This window comes from Python bivittatus, unplaced genomic scaffold, assembly GCF_059951505.1.
Source record: "Python bivittatus isolate LINGU-HERP-01145 unplaced genomic scaffold, Pbiv_v1 ctg000350_np1212, whole genome shotgun sequence".
Lineage (NCBI taxonomy): Eukaryota > Metazoa > Chordata > Lepidosauria > Squamata > Pythonidae > Python > Python bivittatus.
This window is the reverse complement of record NW_028277074.1, coordinates 24,692,302-24,713,723: the sequence shown is the minus strand read 5'-3', so window position 1 is coordinate 24,713,723 and position 21,422 is coordinate 24,692,302. Positions and strand designations below refer to the sequence as shown.

At 38.1% G+C, this 21,422-nt stretch overlaps 1 protein-coding gene across 3 annotated transcripts in view; it reads left to right on the top strand.

The window, feature by feature from the left end:
* The first annotated feature begins 7,095 nt into the window (after nucleotides 1-7,095).
* LOC103052968 (amine oxidase [flavin-containing] A-like) overlaps nucleotides 7,096-21,422 on the top strand; it is a 47,379-nt gene continuing 33,052 nt past the window's right edge. Inside the window, exons 1-2 of one of the 3 annotated variants that reach the window (XM_088144743.1) lie at nucleotides 7,115-7,262; nucleotides 13,628-13,792. Coding sequence is in view for 2 of the 3 variants with exons in the window: in XM_088144744.1 (XP_088000870.1) it covers nucleotides 7,178-7,262 (85 nt within the window). In the remaining variant the exon portion in view is untranslated. Of the gene's footprint in view, nucleotides 7,263-13,627; nucleotides 13,793-21,422 lie in introns of all 3 variants that reach the window. The other 2 variants (XM_088144744.1, XM_088144742.1) reach the window with 2 other exon arrangements.

The following is a 21,422-nucleotide window of genomic DNA, read 5'->3' as shown; positions in this document are numbered from 1 at the left end:
AGGGAGCAATGCTTGATTTGATAGAAGAGTGTTTCATATCCCCATTAATCTATAAAATCACTAATTTCTCTTATGGAGTTGTTGGAAGGCTTAACAGTATACACCTGTGGAGAAACTGATATCTGTGCATATATGATGCCCATGTAGGGTTTGTGCATAATGATAATTGCTGGCATTTCTGAAAGCTTTTACGTCTTAGTTAAAATGATTAAAAAAAAAAGAAATACAGTGGTACCTCTAGTTACGAACTTAATCCGTTCCGTGACTCTGGTTGCAACTCGAGTTGGTTGCAACTCGAGGTAAATTTTCCCATAAGGTTCAATGTAAATACGGTTAATCCGTTCCGCCCTCCGAATTTGGTTGCACCACGAGGCAAATTTCCCCCATAAGTTTCAATGTAAATATATACGGTTAAACAGTTCTGAAACATATGCATTTTATTTTTAAACCACAAAAACATGAAAATAGTCGAGATGGTTGACTTCGCCATCTTGTACTCCAAGGCCAGATCAGTCACACGAATACCACGATCATGCTTTTCTATAATGTCCTTCTTAAGTTCGATCGTCACTTTTTTCTTCAAAGCCTTATTCTTGCCAAGCCTGCTCTGCATTTTCTTTGGAGCCATGCTGACAAGCACACCAAACACCTTCCAAATGCCACAAAACACACCACAAGCCTCACCGACCGTCTCCTTGCTACCATGATCTCGCCCACAGGAAGCCGTGACTGTGTGGCAGCAGGGAAAATGGCCGCGGATCCAGTATGTAACTCGAGGCGGAGTTTGCAAGTCGAGGCAAATTTTTGGGGCCGGAGCTGGTCGTATCTCGAAAAATTCGTGAGGGGCGTTCGTAACTCGAGGTACCACTGTATACACAACCTTCTGCTTCAGCACTAATGATACATAGTCTGGAGCAACTGTGGTATTACCTATATATTTCCACCCCTAGGAAATATATAGGTAATACCACAGTTAAATGATGAGACTTTACTCCAGAACTTTATTATGGACTTCTGTTTTGTTTTACACATTAACCAAGGAGTTCTGTCCTCAAACAAATTTAAGAGGTCAAGAAGGGCAGAGAGCTATCCAGAATGCTAATGACTCTGATTTCTCATTCTGATACATTGGTGCAATTTCGGAACTTTACTTGTCATTTTCTTCCATAAAAATTGGCTAGCAAACCCATCCTTTTCTATTAAAAGAGCACAATTCCCTTAAGGCACCAATTTTAATTCGGGGTATCTTTATCACTTGCATTCACTTCCTGCCTCTAAAGAGATTCATCACTCACAGGCATACTGAAGTCCAATACAGTTACCCTGGAAGGTAGAAGAGGCTGAATATTTGAGAGCTAATTGTTTAACAAGGGTGTGAACTCCTGAGGTTAAGTTCAACATTCTGGTCACATGGTACTGGCTTTACATCTCTGGGAATGCTTCCACAGGAATGGAATGGCTATCCTCTTATAAAGTCCAGATTAATTTCATATATCTTATGATCTATATACTACTAAAACTCTCCTGTTGGTCTGTTTGTAACCTTCAGTTAGCCAAAACAGTGCATCATAGTGCAACCATTTTTGAACGAAGGTACCTCAAATCAGCTAACTTAAAGAATGCGTAAAACATCCAGGACCCATTACTCCTGTGTAACTGAAATTTCAAAGATCTTCACACCAGTTGTATTGGCAAAGTTGTGGCTGCTGCAGCACCATTGTACTGCCTTGGTCAGCTGCGGTCATGTGATCATAATTTCCGATGCTCCCTGCCAGCTTCCCACAAGCAAAATCAGTGGGGAAGCTGGCAGGAACTTGGAAACCACTCCCACTGGTTTTTTGCCCATCCTTGGTCATTCTGTTGATCTCTTTAGGTAAGTCAATTTTAACTCATTGTTGAAGTTTGTTTGCCACAGTAAATTCTGACTTACTATTGAAGTTCATTTGCCACTACAATTTTTCTTCTATTTATGATGTATTGTCTTCTTATGATTCAGGAAAATTTAATCTTCTTTCTGGTCACACTAGACTACACTATCGTCCTCTCATAGGATGACCCAATGGGTCTGAGGTTGGCTAGTTGTTAGTTAAAAGTTTTCCTGCTCCATACAACATGTTTTAGACTCAACTATCCCTTGAACATTGTTACGATGTATTCTCACTTGTACATACATATGAACTCATATCTGAAAAATACAGAGACAAGATGCTCTTTTCCGGAGGTACAATGTGCAAACAGAAGATCATGCATGCATACTATAAAAAACTAGAGAAATGGCTATTTCAAAATGGGGAATATATAAATGATGCATGTTTTGATTATATTGCAAATATTTTTCAGGACAGAATATTTTGCACCCAATTTACCAAGTTCGTGATACACAGGTCAATACGTATTTCTAACATCAAGAAGAAGAATCAGTAAGTAAGAAAGCGTAGTAATAAAATTACCAAATAAGCAACAAGGAGAACACTAGGAGAGGGGAAATCATACATTTTGTGGATAACAGAGTGTGGGCTATGCAAAGAGCATAGTATTTCCAATCCCTGGTATGCACCAGGTTTCTATTTTAAATGGTACATTTAGTGTCCATGGGAAAAGTGATGACTTTGTTTTAAATAGTTCAACAAAACCATTTCATTGCTTTTATGTATAGCATCTGCTTATAATTGTACAAAAAAAATTTCTAACTTGGGTTCCCTGCCATGCTATTCTTCTAATACTCTTGAGCATACTAAGCTTTTATATAGCCTATTTGTTCCAAAATAACATTGCATAAATATTATGTCCAACAGAACAAGGAACTACATTGCTTTCCCGTAGATGGGTTTAAATGGCCTAAAATATTGATTGGCACATAAGGAGAGCAAAGCACAATGAAAGGGAAGTTCTTTTAAGAATGACGCCTTTTTTCTGCATAATAACTCTGCACTTGCAAACAGAAACAACTATCAAAAAAGCATACCCAAATTTGCAGTGTTAGTTTGCAGCTTCTAGTCTAACTATGCTTTTCTTTCTTAGAACAGACTGTTTGATCTGTGTCTGCTTTCTTTCCCTAAATGTTCAAGGTGCCAGTTTTTGAATTAAAACATTTGCCTTTCAAGTTGGCACTGTAGCATTTCCTGCTGTATGGTTGCATTTTGAATCACTGGCATGACCAGCAGTTTAACTGGCTGGGATCCAAAGAAGTACACAATCAGTGCTGTGCACTCAAAAGACTTGGACAAGCATTTTTCAAATAGTCTCCTTCCTTCATCCACTGTCACATGACATACTTCTTTTAGAACAGATAATCTTTTACTGTATACGTGTAGTTTGTGAAATGTCCTAGAGCTTTGTACTTTGAAGGGGAAAAACATCACTGGGCTCCCCCTGTCCTGCACTCTAGCTAGCTTTAGATTGCAAGCATAAAACAGGCACTGGTATCTAAACCAATTCCAGCAATGTTTAATGAAATCTAAAGGGTAGCAAGAATAACTATGGTTCTTTTAAGTGTATCCTCATTGCAATTCAAAGGCCTTGCAATGAAACTAGGAAACAAACAAACACGTCCCACTTTCCCAAAACAGAGAAAACCTTACAACCAACAGGCTAGCAAGCTAGCCCCCGTAAGCCTCCCACCAGGTTGACATCTAGCTGCTATGTTATCTTAGAATGTCTATCTAAACCAATCTAGGAGAAAACCATTGTTCTTTGCTGCTAAGCCACTTTGCATCCCTTTTCAGATTGCACAAAGGGCATTTATGCTGACACATACATTACTTATGAATGAAGCTTGAACTCATTCTCTTAAGTATAATAAAGTTACTTTAGGGAAAACAGCTTATCAATTTACTTGTAGCTATTTGAAAGAACTTTGAACATATTTAAGGTACTTTTTACTTCTTAGTACAGTCTGTACCAGAAAAGGTGTTATCACTTGATTGATGTTAACTATCACAAAGTAAGAAAGGTAGGGAGCCTAGAAATTGCTTGCTAAATAACATAGAAAATGTCTTAGCAATGCATCTATAGCTTTAATCATTTAATAGAAAAAAGTCACTAAATGGATACAGAACTTCTGCAATCCAGTAGTATGCATTATGGGTTCCTTGTTGTTCTCTGAGCTTGGTTGTTTGCTTGCAGATGTTTCATTACCCAACTAGGTAACATCATCAGTGTGAGTGGGTGTAGGGTTTGCTCCCTGTTTATATGCAGTAGCTTGCCCTGCCAGTGTTGGTGGGGGTGTGGTTTTTCTCCTTGGTAGTTCCTTGATTAGGGTATTGTTTTCTGCTCAATTGTTTGCCTGGTGTTAATCCATGCTATCTGGGTGTTGGCTACTGGAAAGGATGTGTTCTGGTCTTTTTGTTTCCTTCTTAGCTTTTTTATTGTCTGTTTTGAACGGGGTATAAATATGGTTTATTTCTATGTGTCTATTGATGGCTGATTTGTCTGAATGCCAAGCTCCCAAGAATTCCCTAGCGTTTTTGGCCTTAGCTTGGTCTAGGATGCTCACAATTTCCCAGTTGAAACTATGGTTGAGTCTGTCCATGTGTTGTGAGATTAAGGAGTTTTCATCACATCTTTTGAATGCTAGTTGGTGTTCATGGATGTGCTCTGCTAGTCTTCTGCCTGTCGGTCCTACATAGTGGCTGTATAGTCCTTACGCTGTATGGTGTAGATGACTCCTATGCATCTACACTAATATGCATATTTAACACTCATACATTTGTTTAAATGCACACACAGAGACACACAACACTACAGATGTCTAAGTGAAACATAAACTGTATTCCATCCCTTTAAGAAAGGAGCAAACTTATCTTTTTAACAAAGTCTTTCAGCTGTAAATAATTGTAATGTGTGTATGCATTTTAAATGTGTCCAGTTTAATCTGCTTTCTTTTATTTACAAAACTTTTGGTGATATTAGCTCCTATAATCATCCTGATCTGGGTATAAATAAAGGAATAAAAAATTAAAACACATAAGTGTTGTTTTCCTGTTCAGCAGTCTTTAGTAAAGACTTGATTTCTTTGGTACAAAAGGAGGAGAAATGAAGGACAGTATTAACAGTGAAAACTTTTTTAAGAACAAGGAGTTGAACAATCAAAAGTGCACACATAGACATCACATCAGTTGCCTTGAAAAAAAGGATGCCTTAAAGAAAATCTCTATGCTTGAGTTGAGGTCCTTCATAGAACTATGATGAGCCTTCTACCCAAGCCACTGTGCTACCATTAATCCATGGATATCCTACAATGGTACAACTTGCATCTGATATATTTACTTACCTTTCGTGCATCTATCAACATGTCCAAAAAGTTTATAAAAGTTATTAAGTGTATACAATGTTAAGATCAAATCAAATAAGTTGATGGAACCAGCATAAAGCAACCAAGCCAGTAAGTAAAAGAAAAAAAAACTGCTTTAAATAATTTAATTTTGCTTGGTACCAGACAGTATAATCCCGTCAGAACCATTCCCAAGGAAACGCCATATATATAACTGGCATTTCTTGGGATCAAAGATCTGTTGACTGTACTTTTCCAAGTAGACTTTGATCATGGTATTAAAAATTGTTCTTATGTCTTCAAAGGCTCAGACGGATACTTGAACTATCCGTCTGCAGGTATTATTAAAAGATCCAGATCTATGAGCCAATCACCACGATTACCTCTGTCTCTTTACTCCAGGAGCTGGTGCATGGTGGCAAAAATGGGGCTACAACTGAAGACCAAGCAAAGGCGATATGCAGAGTTTCCAAAACTTATCAGGACAGACAGTTAACATGCAGCCCAGCCTTACTGACAGGTCACCATATAGCAGTCTTCTTAATTTGGAAAGTTTCTGAATCATACGGCCAAAGGTCCCTACCTTTGAGGGAAAGGGTGAACAGCTCTTTGGATGTTTATTTTATTGATTTACTTCATTTGAATTATATCCTACCTTCTCACTGAAGCAAAAGGCCAGCAGTCACCAAGCTTAACCAAATGAAAAGGTAGCAGCTTTGCAAAGAGTTCCCACTGACCTTTTCTATGCACATATCAGAGGATAGCCAGAAGGAACATCCTATAGTTGATAACCCAGAACAATATAGTTGCTGCTATAATTTACTGATCATCAAATACAGTAGATTATCTTTTCAAATGCCATATGCCAAGCAGCATTACTCAAGTAAGCAGCTGATGCCTTAGTTGCTTTCAAATCTTACACCGCTTTTATTGAAGTCCATTCTTGTGAAATTAAAACAACTGTCTTTGGTTTACCTTCCTTTTCTCTACTAAAAATTAAAGTGGTTTTCTAAAAAAGACTCTGGTTAAATGGTTAAAAAATTATTAATATTTTGATTTTTAGTTTAGGCAAACAAAAAATCCCCCACTTCCCCTTGATTCTCAGTCCACTTCCATCACATTTCAGACATTCCTCAGTAGGAGCTGCTACATCAATATCCCCCTAGAAGAAGCTGCCTCTTGGAGTGGTCATTATGATCATGGGGAAGACATTGCTGAACTATACAGGGGTTCACTTGGTTTTTGCTTCGTGTGTTCCGCAAATCCAAACCAAAGGTGATTTCTCCATCAAACCACAACTACTTAGTGTGAAGCTGAGCTCAGCTTGCCATATGCATTCGATTTTCCAGCCACTGATCAAAGAAATAGATTTATCTAGACTTTAAAGTAAAGCCAGAGACCCCCAATGCATATCACTTGTTCCCCCAGTGACTTTGACCCCCAGTGCCTGTGATATGACCCATTTTATGAAGGCGTTCGGCCGGAGGTGATTTCGGAAGATTCAAGACGGAAGAATTAATTCCCACGCAATCTGTTCTCCCAGGCGACCTGTCTCCTGCCCATACCTGCCCAGTGCGAGCAGGAAGAAGCAGGGCCGCCTCTCGATAGGATGTATCTGGGTTTCATCGCTTTCTTCTCCCCGGCACCTGATTGCACAACAACCCGCCATTCCCGAGTTGCGCACATCTACTCCCGTTCCACCCTTCGCCTCGCCCGGGCGGGCACGGTCTGTCTCTCAGCCGGCGTCCCCATCTCTACCGGTCGTGATTGGCGGGGCGACGGGGGGCGGGGCGTCTCAGCAGGAGACCCAGCTGGGAAGCGTCCTGCCGCGCCCAGCTGGCCATAGAGAAAGTAGCGCCTTCGCCGTCGGACGCGCGAAAGTGGCGGCAGAGTTAGCCAGGGGGCATGGAAGAAACGGTAGTCGCCACCGCCAAGAGCGCAGCTATGAGTTTCAGCTACGACGTGATCGTGATTGGGGGAGGCATCTCAGGTCAGTGAGCGTCCGCGGCACCTTCCGTAAACCGCGGCGCCCCTCTTGCTCCCTGCCTCAGCAAGCGGCAAACTTCTCCCTCAAGTCGTGCGACTGGCTCAGGCGAGCAGATCTGGAACTCCCGGGCGCTCTCCCGGCCGGGAACTTTGCTCGGGCGCTCGTGTTGTTTCGTTACGTGTTGTTTTGTTTCTGTCTGCTTTAAGCTCTGGTCAGGACGACAAAGGGGGATAGGTCTCAGGAGGAGATCGCAGGGACAGGCTTTCCGGCTGCTGGACTGCCACCGTTGAGAGCCAGTTTGGCGGAGTGGTTAAGGCATCAGGCTAGAAACCAGGAGACCCTGAGTTCTAGTTCTCCCTAGTCAGGAATCAGCTGGGTCACCTTGGGCCAGTCCCTCTCTCTCAGCCCTAGGAGGGAGGCAATGGCAAACCACTTCTGAAAAACCGTGCCAAGAAAACTGCAGGGAAGTTGCCAGAAGGCACCAAAACACACCCACACACCCACCCACACCCACACACACACCCCTCCCAAGGTTATAGTTCTTTCAGACTGAGAGAATACAAAGTGTAAATTGCCTACTGTGCCCATTTGATTTCATTTACTTCCTTACCTTGGCCTCTTTCTGATTCCTTTTCCTGAGATGTAGCAAAAAGCAATACATTCAGGATTTTAAATTAAAATATATTGGTTTGGGGTTTTTTTCCCCCTAGGAAAGCTATAGAGCATCTTTTGTCTTTATCCAAGAATAGCATATATAAGACACACTCTTGCATTTTGATTCTGAATATTTTACAAAACATGTAGGCTAACATGTATTTCGTTACCAGATCTCTCTCTACAAATACATTTAATAAATCCTATGCTCTTCTGGAGTTGTCCTTTTGTCCATATCAAATGCACGAAACACTCCGGAGAATCACAAATGTCATTTGGATATATACTGTCAGACCTGAGTAACCTCTACCTTTGATCACAAAGACTCACTGTAGGCACTAAGAGTTCTGTTCTCAGCTTGTCTCTTCCCAGATATGTTAATCTTGCTCTTATATTCTGTTTTCAAAGATGTTCAAACATGAGAGTTGCAACAAAGAAAACCCATATGCCATTCAGACCTCATGGGTTATTTAAATATTTGTTGTTTTCTGGGGCACTCTGAACGTTTTTATTGAAGAACTGTTCAAACAAGTGAAATGAATTTTCCATTTATTTATTTATATTTATTATTTAGCTTTCCTAAAGTCAGCAGTGATAATATTCTTTTTTTTAAAAGTTTTTTATTTTTTACAACAAACACAAACGTACATAAACAAACAAGAACATAAAAAACATAAAAACCATCTTCCATCTTAAACCGTGTGTCAGCCAGTTACCAATCATTTGTGCCATCCTTTCATAGTCTTCACTCACCATTTATATAGAATCTCATATTATCTATCCAACATATATTTATATATTTATCAGTTATCAATTATTATTCATTTGTGACTAGTCTATCTATAACACCAGCTTTCATTATAAGATTTGTATCATTTTTGTCCATTGATTATATATATATATATATATATATATATATATATAGTAATTTATATCAGTTTATCGAGTTTCTGTTATATAATTTCCTAATCTATTACATTACTATATCTTTTCGTCCAACCATTGATAAAACAAATCCCATATCATATAAAATTGTTTGTTTTCTTGCTCTCTAATTTCAAATGTCAATTTACTCACCTCAGCACATTCCATAATTTTCTTAATAACTTCCTCCTGCATAGGTACTTTTTCATTCTTCCAATTCTTAGCAAATACAATTCTAGCCGCTGTCAAAACATTTACAATCAGATATTTCAATAGCAGTGATAATATTAAAATGGCAGCAAACTGTTAAAAGAGCAATGAAAGGGAAAGACATTGGCAATTAATGTGGAGTACTCCAATCCAGATGTGTTGGACTTCAGCTTCAAAAATTGTGCTAGCTGGAAATTCCAAAATCGAATTGCATTGCATCTAGAAGGCAGCAGACCTGGGAAGGCTACTGTGCATTGTAGGAGTACATCCACTTGAACTTGCCAGAACTTGCCTCTGAGTTGCATAGAATTATTTATTTATTTATATATTAAATTTGTCACTGCCCATCTCATTAAAAAGCGACTCTGGACGGGTTACAGTGAAGATAAAATCAATTAAAATGCAATATAAAAGCAGTCTTAAATAAATAAATAAATTCCAAGAATGTACTGTTTACAGTCTTGGACGCACTGTTTTTAAAGAGAGCCCATCTTGTTGTTATTGTTGTTGTTCAGTCGTTAAGTCGTGTCCGACTCTTCGTGACCCCATGAACGATATCGCGCCAGGCCTTCCTGTCCTTCACTGCCTCCCTGAGTTTGCTCAGTTCCATGCTCGTTGCTTCAGTGATGCTATCTAACCATCTCATCCTCTGCCGTCCTCTTCTCCTTTTGCCTTCAATCTTTCCCAGCATCAGGGTCTTTTCCAAAGAGTCCTCTCTTCGCATTAGGTGACCAAAGTATCTGAGCTTGAGCTTCATTATCAATCCTTCCAATGAGCAATCAGGGTTGATTTCCTTTAAGATTGACTGGTTTGACCTCCTAACAGTCCAGGGGACTCTTAAGAGTCTTCTCCAGCACCACAGTTCAAAGGCATCAATTCTTCGGCGCTCAGCCTTCTTTATGGTCCAGCTGTCACAGCCATTCATTACTACTGGAAAAACCATAGCTTTGACTATGCGGATCTTTGTCGGCAAGGTGACGTCTCTGCTTTTTAATATACTATCTACGTTTGCCATAGCTTTCCTCCCAAGGAGCAAGCGTCTTTTAATTTCATGGCTGCAGTCTCCGTCTGCGGTGATCTTGGAGCCCAAATAAATGAAGTCTGTTACTGCTTCCATTTCTACCCCTTCTATTTGCCAGGAATTGATGGGTCCAGATGCCATGATCTTAGTTTTTGTAATGTTGAGTTTCAAGCCAGCTTTCGCACTCTCCTCTTTCACCCTCATCGAGAGGCTCTTTAGTTCTTCACTTTCTGCCATTAGGGTGGTATCGTCTGCATATCTGAGGTTATTGATGGTTCTCCCTGCAATCTTAATTCCAGCTTGTGATTCTTCCAGCCTGGCATTTCTCATTATGTACTTTGCATATAGGTTAAATAAGCAGGGTGACAGTATACAGCCTTGTCGTACTCCTTTCCTTATTTCCAACCAATCGGTTGTTCCATGACCGGTTCTAACTGTTGCTTCTTGGCCTACATACAGATTTCTCAGGAGACAGGTAAAATGGTCTGGTACGCCCATCTCTTTAAGAATTTGCCACAGTTTGTTGTGATCCACACAATCAAAGACTTTTGCATAGTCAATAAAGCAGAAGTAGATGTTTTTCTGGAACTCTCGTGCTTTCTCCATGATCCAGCGAATGTTGGCGATTTGATCTCTAGTTTCTCTGCCTCTTCGAAACCCAGCTTGTATATCCGGTAGTTCTCGGTTCACGTACTGCTGAAGCCTAGCTTGTAGGATCTTCAGCATAACCTTGCTAGCATGTGAAATGAGTGCAATTGTGCGATAGTTTGAGCATTCTTTGGCATTGCCCTTCTTTGGAATTGGAACGTAAACTGACCTTTTCCAATCCCGTGGCCACTGTTGCGTTTTCCAAACTTGCTGACATATTGAGTGCGGCACTTTAACAGCATCGTCTTTTAGTATTTTAAATAACTCAGCTGGAATACTGTCATCTCCACTAGCTTTGTTGTTAGCAATGCTTCCTAAGGCCCACTTGACTTCACTGTCTAGGATGTCTGGCTCAAGGTCAGTGACCACACCAGCATGGACATCAGGGACAGTAAGATCTTTCTTGTATAGCTCTTCTGTGTATTCTTGCCACCTCTTCTTAATCTCTTCTGCTTCTTTTAGGTCCCTGCCTTTTTTGTCCTTTATCATGCCCATCTTTGCACTAAACATTCCTTTGATATCTCCAATTTTCTTGAAGAGATCTCTAGTCTTCCCCATTCTATTGTTTTCCTTGATTTCTTTGCATTGTTCATTTAAGAAGGCCTTCTTATGTCTCCTTGCTATTCTCTCAAAATCTGCATTCAGTTGCTTATATCTTTCCCGTTCACCCTTGTTTTTCTCATTCCTTCTTTCCACAGCTATTTGTAAAGCCTCATCAGACAGCCATTTTGCTTTCTTGCATTTCTTTTTCTTTGGGATGGTTTTAGTTGCTACCTCCTATACAATGTTATGGACCTCCGTCCATAGTTCTTCAGGCACTCTGTCTACCAAATCTAATCCTCTAAATCTATTCATCACCTTCACTGTGTACTCACAAGGAATATGATCTAAGTCATACCTGAGTGGTCTAGTGGTTTTCCCTACATTCTTCAATTTAAGCCTAAATTTTGCAGCAGCAAGAAGCTCATGATCTGAGCCACAGTCAGCTCCTGGTCTTGTTTTTGCTGTCTGTATAGAGCTTCTCCATCTTTGGCTGCAAAGTATATAATCAATCTGGTTTCGGTATTGACCATCTGGTGATGTCCATGTGTAGAGTCGTCTCTTGTGTTGTTGGAAAAGCGTGTTTGCTATGACTAGCTTGTTCTCTTGACAAAACTTTATTAGCCTTTGCCCTGCTTCATTTTGTACTCCAAGGCCAAACTTACCTGTTATTCCGATTACTCCTTGACTTCCTACTTTAGCATTCCAATCCCCTATGATGAAAAGGACATCTTTTTTTGGTGCTAGTTCTAGAAGGTGTTGTAGGTCTTCATAGAAGCGGTCAACTTCAGCTTTTCGGCATCAGTGGTTGGGGGATAGACTATGATTACTGTGATGTTGAATGGTTTGCATTGGATATGCACTGAGATCATTCTGTCGTTTTTGAGGTTGTACCCCATTACTGCCTTTCCCACTCTCTTATTGACTATGAGTGCAACTCCATTTCTCATAAGGGTTTCTTGCCCACAGTAGTAGATATAATGGTCACCTGAATTAAATTCACCCATTCCCGTCCATTTCAATTCGCTGATTCCCAAGATGTCAATGTTCAATCTTGTCATCTCATGTTTGACCACATCCAGCTTGCCTTGGTTCATAGATCTTGCATTCCAGGTACCTATATGTATTAATTGTGCTTGTAATCCACCCACTAATCAAACAGTTATTTTTTAAAAATTAATAGTATTTTCAATTTAATTTAAAAATTAATTTAAATTACTAACATTGTTTTAACCTCCAAGAAAAAAGTAATAAAACAATGAAATTGAATTAATGGTCCTAAGTATGTTTTTTGGGCTGTAAATATTTTTTTCAGTTAACTAATCCATTTCACTTTCAGTTTTTATTATTTTCCACAAGTCTTTCAGATCACAAAAGAATGGCTTTATTAGCCTATGCACCAAAATTACTGTCAACCTTTTTAATAGCATGACAGAAGCATCATATTGCTTTCTGAAAGCTTGCCACAGCTAGTGAATGTGGAAGACCATCCTCCAATTCTGTATCTCAGTAAACTTCTGGGAATCAGATGTACTATTCAGAGAAAAAGTGATATTTTATTTTAACAGTTAGGCTCTCTAACAGTAATGGAAGCCAGTCATAAATTCAATTTAGATGTGGTTCCTGAATCAGTTTATGATGCCAATAATACTTCTGATGTAGAATGGCTTCTGAATAATGCTCAGTCATAACCACAACCAGCTTTCAGACAGGTCATAACTTAGTCAGGATCTATCCTCTAGCTTTTGGGTATGGTCAGAAAGCATCTTTTTAAGAATGTCCAATCTATTTTTTTTTTAAAAGCGCTTAATAGAAATGTGCAGTTATAAGAATGCAAGGTTCAGAGTATGCATCAGATAAAATGTGGTGAACCAAAACAAGAGCTCATTGCAGAACAAATGTGAACAAGTTGCAATGCCCTTTGTTGTCTTGAGCATGCTTGGGATTTGTACAGCTGCCAACACAAGAAATGATTTAATTTTCTTGCAGTGGAACAGAGCTGAATGTGCCCATGTGGGATATTACTATAGAGCAGTAAAAAATAACTCAGACATTTCTTTTTATTTGTATCTTGTTTACCATATTCGCTTCCCAAGAATTAAGGGTTATATGGTACTAGTTAAAGAAAGATTGGGCTATGCTGTAGTCTTCGTACAGTATTTTACAAAAGCATATTAGGAGCTTCTTTCAGCACTTTTTAAGCAGAGTTATAGCTATTATTCACTCTTTAAAAAAAAGAAAACAAGGATTGTTTTCCACTAAATGTTCAATGTAGAATTGCCGTATCACACTTGCTCACATTTTAGAAGTAGGATTAATGTGATATTATTATTTTGTTATTTCTCCAGAATTTTCATTTTTGTCTCTGCAGAAAGACCAGTGAGAAAGGTGCAACAGTAGTACAATATCATGAGCATAGATACACTTCCCTTCCTTCCTTCCTTCTTCCCTCCCCCCCCCCCCTTTGGTTGAACATAGGCTCAGGTCTGTGTTCCATCAGTGCCCATCACTGTGCAACTGAGATAACTGTAATCTGGTGAGCACCCATATTGTTCTACTTTTTGTTTTGCCTCGTATATGTTTAAGAGAGATTATTCTTTAGAAAATCATGCTCTTAGCACTAAACAAATAACCAACTTTAGAAAGGAATACTCAGAATTCTTATTTTTAAAGGACCATTAAAGTGCCATTTTTATTTCTTTCTTCAGAAAAATTGGACTTTTCCCAACACTGGTGTAGATACAACAGTGTAAAATAACAGAGACAAAAGCTGCAATATCATTGACAATACTGAAAATCGGTCACAGTCATTTTATAGTGGCAAAACAGAAGACTAGCATTTGCCTAAATTGATTGATTGATTATGTACCATCAGATCAGTGTTAACTCTTAACGACCACATAGATAGATTTTCTCCATGATGTCTTGTCCCTAACCTTGTGCTTGAGGTCTTCCAACAGTGCACTCATCACCACTGCAATTAAGTCCATCCCCCTGGTTGTCCTTGTCTTTTCTTTCCTTCTACCTTTTCCAACATTAGATCCTTCTCCAAGAGCATAATATATACAAAGTATGGTAATTTAAGACTGGTCACTTGTACATCGAATGAAACTCTGGGTTGACTTGTTGAGTGATCCATTTTTTTTTTCCCTTAGCTATCCATGGTATTCTTAGGAGTCTTCTCCAATTCTAAAGTTCAAAAGTGTCAGTACTTTTTAAGGTTATTAATGTTTCTTCTTTCCGTTTTAAAACCCTGATAATTTTCTTCTAATTCAGTTTTCCTTAATATATATTCATCCTATATGTTGAATAAGGGGAGAGTATATAGCCTTGTCTCACTCCTTTATCAACCTGCAGCTGTTTCACCATGCTCTGTTCAGAGTGTAGCTTCCTGACCTGTGTGTAAGTTTTGCATGAGGAAAATGAGAGGTGCTGGGATTCTCATTTTCCTAAGCACATTCCACAGCTTGATATTGTTGACCCAATCAAAGGCTCTGCTCTTCTATAGTATTGAGTTATTTTTGTTATTCTTTGACTTTCTCAATTATCCAGCCTGCATGAGCAATAATTCTTGTTTCTTGGCCTTTTCTAAAGCCATCTCTCTTTCCATGTAGGCTCTAATCTATCTTGGATGTTCCTAAGCACTGTTTTCCTAAACAGATGTACACACCATTAATAAAAGGCACTGATTAACAATTATTTTACAGTGAGAATTTCATATGAATGTAAGCTCAGTATGCACTAAATGTCCCATGTCACCTCATCAAAAGTAAGATATGAAGATATAGGAAAAGAAAACAGAAGAATTAGGGGAAAACATTTTTATGCCTTATTTTGTTTGTGATGTGAAAAATGAAGGAAAAGAGATTGGGAAATGTTTCCCAATATTTTATATTAAAATAATATATACAGGAATTAAGAAAAATGTTGCTATCTAGCCTATACACCCCAACATGACTTCTAAAAACTATAATAGGAATACTTTTATATAAGACTCACTACATCAGAGCATTACAGTTCCTGCATAGAGAGGACAAGCTACACAAATTCAGCTCTTAAACATAAAAACATATATTCTTATTTTTCCCTCCAGGAAACAATGACATTTATTTTTTAAAAAGAAAGTAGGATTCTGACCTTCTTCCTTTGTGGGCTTACTTCTACTTGTTGACTTTTCATCCAGAAATTTGCAAATCTGTTTCTCAAAACATTGGAAGTGAGGAAGATATTGGCAGCAGCATCCATTTATTTATCTATCTATTTATCAAAAAATAGTTTGCCAGTATTCCAGTTTTCTCAAAAAGTTTATCTTTTCTGGGGGGAAAAGCCCACCACAACTGAGCATGGTGAAACAGCTGCAGGTTGATAAAGGAGTGAGACAAGGCTATATACTCTCCCCTTATTCAACATATAGGATGAATATATATTAAGGAAAACTGAATTGGAAGAAAATGATTTTTTCCATTGCTTCAGCATTTTAAATCTCTGAGCTCCAGAGTCTTAGAATTGGGAACAGGAAGACCGTTTCAGATTTCCATGAGACAGAGAGCAGCCTCACCTACCATTCCCTATCACAGGTGTATCAGTTCCTCAAAGGAAATTGCAGTTGGCTGAGGTGCTACATTAATACGAATAATAATCCCTGTGTCCAGTATTACATATTTTAAAGGCTAAGAAAGCGGTACTAGAAGATAAGGAGCATCCCTATTAATAACAAGTGGGATTACATTTAGTTATATGGTGCTTTCTGAGAGCTCAAAGTATTTCAGGTTCCCATATATTTTCTTCATAATCTCTACAACAGCCTAGTAAGGCTATTGCAGATGAACAGGAAGTGTGGCTTGTAGCTGAAATAACATTGGACCTGGGGCTTCTCCACATTCTTCCCTTGACATACTAGCATTCTTAATAAAATGAATTAATTGAAATGATTGTGTGTTTTCTAATTGGATATTAAAGTAGATCTGTCATTTCATAAGTGTGTTCCACTATGAGTTATGCTAGTGGTTACTATCACAGGACAAATCAGGTTGGGACTCAATACTTTGCTTAGTTCTGATTCTGCATTGTTCTTAGAAGCATGGTTAGCACAACTCAGAGTTATAGTTTTAAGCTGTAACATTTTGAGAAGGAAAGATAAAAGGAAACTTTCATTTTTATTATTGCAGAAGATGTATTCAAATGTATTTCCTAATAACGTTCCTTTAGTTCCCCCTCTTTCTCCTTCTCTGCTGCGCTTAATATCTAAGAACTAGCCCTTGTCTCAGGTAGAGAGGAACCTAATAAAGATACTTTTTGACTAATGCTAGTGAAGAAGGATCTGAGTTCAATCATAGGCAATTTTGATAATGGCCAAGATGCTGTGATCTTTTCTGTGCACTAGGGGTTGGAAACATCAAAAAGAACTTTGAATTCATATCTCTCTCAGTCAGTCTCAGGTACACAAACTCTCAGCTGTGTTCATAATTAGTATTGATAATCCTTTCATTTGATGAAGACAACTTTGATGTTCCAAATAACCACTTACTGCTCTATTCAAAGGCATCCTGCTGTCAAGGCAAGTGGCTACTCAGATTTGCTGGTGACAGTGAGAAATAAAAGTGGTTCCTGCCATCTTTCTCTACCAAAGGCCAAAATGGTTAAGGAGAAAGAGAATTATTTTTATTCCAGAAAGTATTGATGTGTCTGGGGATGATCACAGGAAACACATCTGCATATATCTGATAGTTGCCCATTAGTATTGCACATATTTATTGATGGTTTACAGGATAGTTTTGGGGACAGGTTTTGCTTCTGCCCAGAGCATAGGAAAAGCAATCTTTTTGATTTCAACAGCCAATGTATCAAATATTGGATATACTTCAGTAAAACTTGGATCTAAGGCTTAAACAAATAGGATTAAAGTAGACAGTTAAATATTTATGACTGGAATCTTGTGTTCATTTCAAATCTGTTCATTTCAGATCAAACCTATTTGACTTTAGGTAAGCTAAGAAATATACTCTGAAAGGAAGTTGATATTTGCAGAAAGCCTACAATTGTGGGTTAGTTTATGAGTTTCATAGCACACTAAGCCAGACATAAAGAACCAGCTAGCTTCAATAATATATTTTAATATAGGTAGTCCTTGCTTACTGAGTGCCTCATGTAGTGGCCATTTGAAGTTATGACAGTGCTAAAAAAAAAAAAACATTGTGACCAATCCTCACATTTACAACTGTTGCAGCATCCCTCAGTCATGTGATTGTGATCAAGTACTTCACAACCGGTGCACATTTTCACTTGCGACAAGTAGTATTAATACTGTATAGAATGGAAAGCAGAAGTAAAATCGTCACCATGATGTGATTTTTCACTTAGCAACTGTGTCGCTTCACTTAATGACTGAAGGGATAAGGTAAGGGGTAAGGTCGTAAGCCCAGTTGTGGTCATATGTTTTCTACTTAGCAACCGCATTGCTTAGTGACCATGTTGCCAGTCCCAATTGTGGCTGCTAAGCGAGGACTACCTGCAATATAATTCCTTATTAGAAACCAAAAGTCCTAGTTTCCCACATTGTTGTATAAGCTATTAGCACAGCTCCTTGTTTTCTTTTACCTCCACAAATAAGAAAAATAATCACATTTGGAGTTTTTAAGGGACTTGTCAGAGGCAGATAAACAAGTATAAAGATTTTTATTATTATTATTATCAGCCTTCTGACGTTTATTGTCAATCTTTAAATACCAATATCATAGTTGTTACAAAAAGATGTAGTAAGCAGCTAAAGAAAGAAATTGAAACTATTTATTCTTCTGTTTTAAAGATTTGATTTACATTTGCTGTTATTTGATGTTTCTTAGTGTATGTGGTTTTTCTTCGTGATGTCTACTGCTTGCAGTACTATCCTCAGAACTGGAAATGTGGGAAGGAAATAATTTCAGTATAATAACATATATGGGCCTAAACCCTGCCCCAAGTGTTTGGAAAGCCTTATCTTATGTCTATGTTTACTAAGTTTATAATCCCGTCTATTTATCAGTGGCCACTTCATGTCCAAGCCAAAACTCTTGTCAAATGTATGTTTGTATGTTACTAAATGCCAATTATCACCAGGAAGAGTGCCATTAGGATTGCCACAGGTAGAAAAGAGGTTTAATAATCACTCCCTCACAGTTTTTGAAGTGTGCATGTTAAAGATCAAATCTAGTTTGGCCCTGATTTATTGCTGTGTGATAAGCAACAATCTCTTCTGAAATAATTATATACTCTATACTTGTTTAACTTTGTGACTGTTTATACAGGTAGTCTTCATTTAGAAACCACAATTAGGACTGGCAATTGAGTCACTAAATGATGTAGTCACTAAGTGGAAAATCACATGACTGTGACAGTGCTTATGATTTTATTTCAGCTTTTCTTTTTCCCACTCCCCTGCCCCTTTGAGTGTTCACCCTGGCACTGGGATAATTAGCAAGAAGCGAATTAATGTTTGCATTTGCATTCATTGGAGAGGAAGGGATTACAAGAGAGTATGCAGGGACACAGTGAGGAATACACATTGAAAGGAATGCCCTAGTGCCAGCTGTTTGCCTAATGTGCTCAGAGCTCCTAGCAATTTAGGAGGCAAACAAAAGCCAAAGGTGTGAAAGTGATTAAAGATTTGTCAGTTACAGGCAGCTGCTGGGTCAGGGAGCTGAGCTTGTTAACTTGAGGTTAGCACTTTTTGGGGAACCACTGCAGAGAAAAGCAGCTCAGGAAGTGATCACTTGTTTCAGCAATCTCTTTGCTCTGTGAGGAAGGAAAAAGAAAAAAAAATGGATCAGGCATAGGACAACACGTACTAACTGACTGTAATGGTGAACACGTGACAGAGAGAGACTCTGTGAAAGTTGTAAATGCACGCCTTGGTCACACAGTTATTTTTTCAGCACCATCATGAATGGTTGCTGCACTAGGCAGTCGGTAATTATGCCATATTACACAAAAGTTCTGCAGATAGTCACTGTGTTCTTCACAGCATCCTTAAGTCCTCATGCATAATATGCTCTTGGGAATTATAATTCTGAGAATAAGGAGGTATTGAGAACTGGGCTGATGCCTGAAGAAATCTTGGGAAAAGAACCAGGCTAGCGTACTTGGGTTATTTGTTGTTGTTAACAAAATAGCAGTAAAAGTCAACTGTATATTGGAAAAGGAAATCATGGGCTGGAACATTTATCCCTAAGGGCATAGAAGAAATGTTATCTGGCTTATTTTGGCAGCTCTGCATTAACTTCTCTGCACAAGAGATTCCTATTTGACTAATGAGAGCTGAGATGAAGATGGCTACTGCCAGATGTCATTTCTCTGTGGAGCACAGAAGTAATTAGATTTCCCATTAGTGAAGCAGGATAAGTAAATCACAGTAAAAGTGCATTGCTATGGTAGATCTTTAATGTAATAGATACATTGATGACCAGCTTGCACTGCCATTTACTTTGCTCTGAGTGCTTTGAGACATTCAAGAAGTACAAAAGTAAAACATTAAGCAACAGTTGTGGCCTGGGAGTAAGAAAAAGACAAGACTGTAAGAGATTTTTCAGTACCTATTGCTGAGGGTCTGCTAGCCAGGCAATGCTTTAATCACCTGATAATGTTTTAATACCCTCTATTAAGCATCATCTCCTGAAAAGTATGATTCATATTCATGAGTTCTTTTAGTTCCTGTTTATCTTGCTAATTAGCAATAGACTGAAAAAGTGGTATAAAGAAATGAATTCCTCCCTAGGCAAATCAAGGTACCTCCTTTCTTTTTTTAGAACTGATAATTAAGTTTGTTGTTAGTAATGCTTAAAATTGGTTGAAATCTGGTGGGCTTTTCCTTTATTTTTTTTTTTCTTCCAATCTGTTTGTCATGCTAAGAATTTGAAGTCTTATCTATCAAAAGGATAAAAAATTCTTACTTAAACCTTGGCTTCCTTGGATAATATTGGGATAGTATTCCACATATATAATGTATAAGAAAAAATATTTATTATTTAATTAATATGAATAAATTTGGGGGAAAGGGTTGCAACAGGACCCCAAATTGCATATAGTAGGTTCCTTGCCCATGGAACACATTACATTTACAATCTATGCACAATGTTTAAAACAAGGTCATAATAAAGGCCCAAATGTATTTATCTAAGGGAAATCCACTCAATTTGGGATTGCTACAAAGTGCAGCCCAAATGAATAGTTCTTTTTCGTTTGTTTTTGTACATGACACCATTTTTCATAGACTTAATAACTTTTATAGCATTTGCAAATGTTGTGATTCTGACCTTACTTTCAAACAGATTAATTCTCAACATCTGACTACTAGTCACAATTGTTAAACAGCTGCTAAGAGCACTTTGGAAACTTTAGCCTGATATTACAGTGCTCAGTGAAAATCAGGAAGAACTTTGTTTCATAAAGTTCATGACCTTTGTTGTCTATGTGCTAATGCTTTGAATATTGAAATAAGTTATATTAAAAAAACTTTGAACTGTTAATAGAAGAAAATAAATATGATATATTAGATACAACTGAGACTTAGTGAGATCATAATTGGAAAACAGTAGTTACAGGATGCAACTCATTCAGAATGAACAGTAGCAATTGAAATGGAAGAATGAAATAAAATGCACACATCTAATCAAATGGAGAAGAATAGGATGAGGATACTTAGGAACTGTACATGTGAAAAGGAACTTGAATTGTAGTGGAACACAAGCTGAATATTTAGGGAAGTAGCACTGAATACAAATTACCTACTGATTTTTAAAATGTCTGTATTTGATAGTAGAAGCCTAGTTTTGAAAGTGATTTGATCATTCTATCATGTATTTTCATATGAATAATGTGAGGGCTCTTAAAATGATGTAACATTTTAAGATGCTGTTTGAGTTTGACATAGCTGCCAAAAAGAGAAATGAAGTTTTAGCCTGCATGAATAGGAGTATTGTTTGCAAATCGATGGAAGTAATCCTTCATGGGTTAAACCAGATGAGGACTGTATTCTATTCTGGACATACTTTAAGAAGAATTGAAAGAGGAAGGAGTACTCAGGAAACTGAAAAAAAAAAAAGAGTCCTGTAAGAAGAAATTGAGATAAATGAGTCTATTTAGCTTTGAGAAAATATGAGTGAATGAAGTTATGGGAGTACTAGTCAGATACT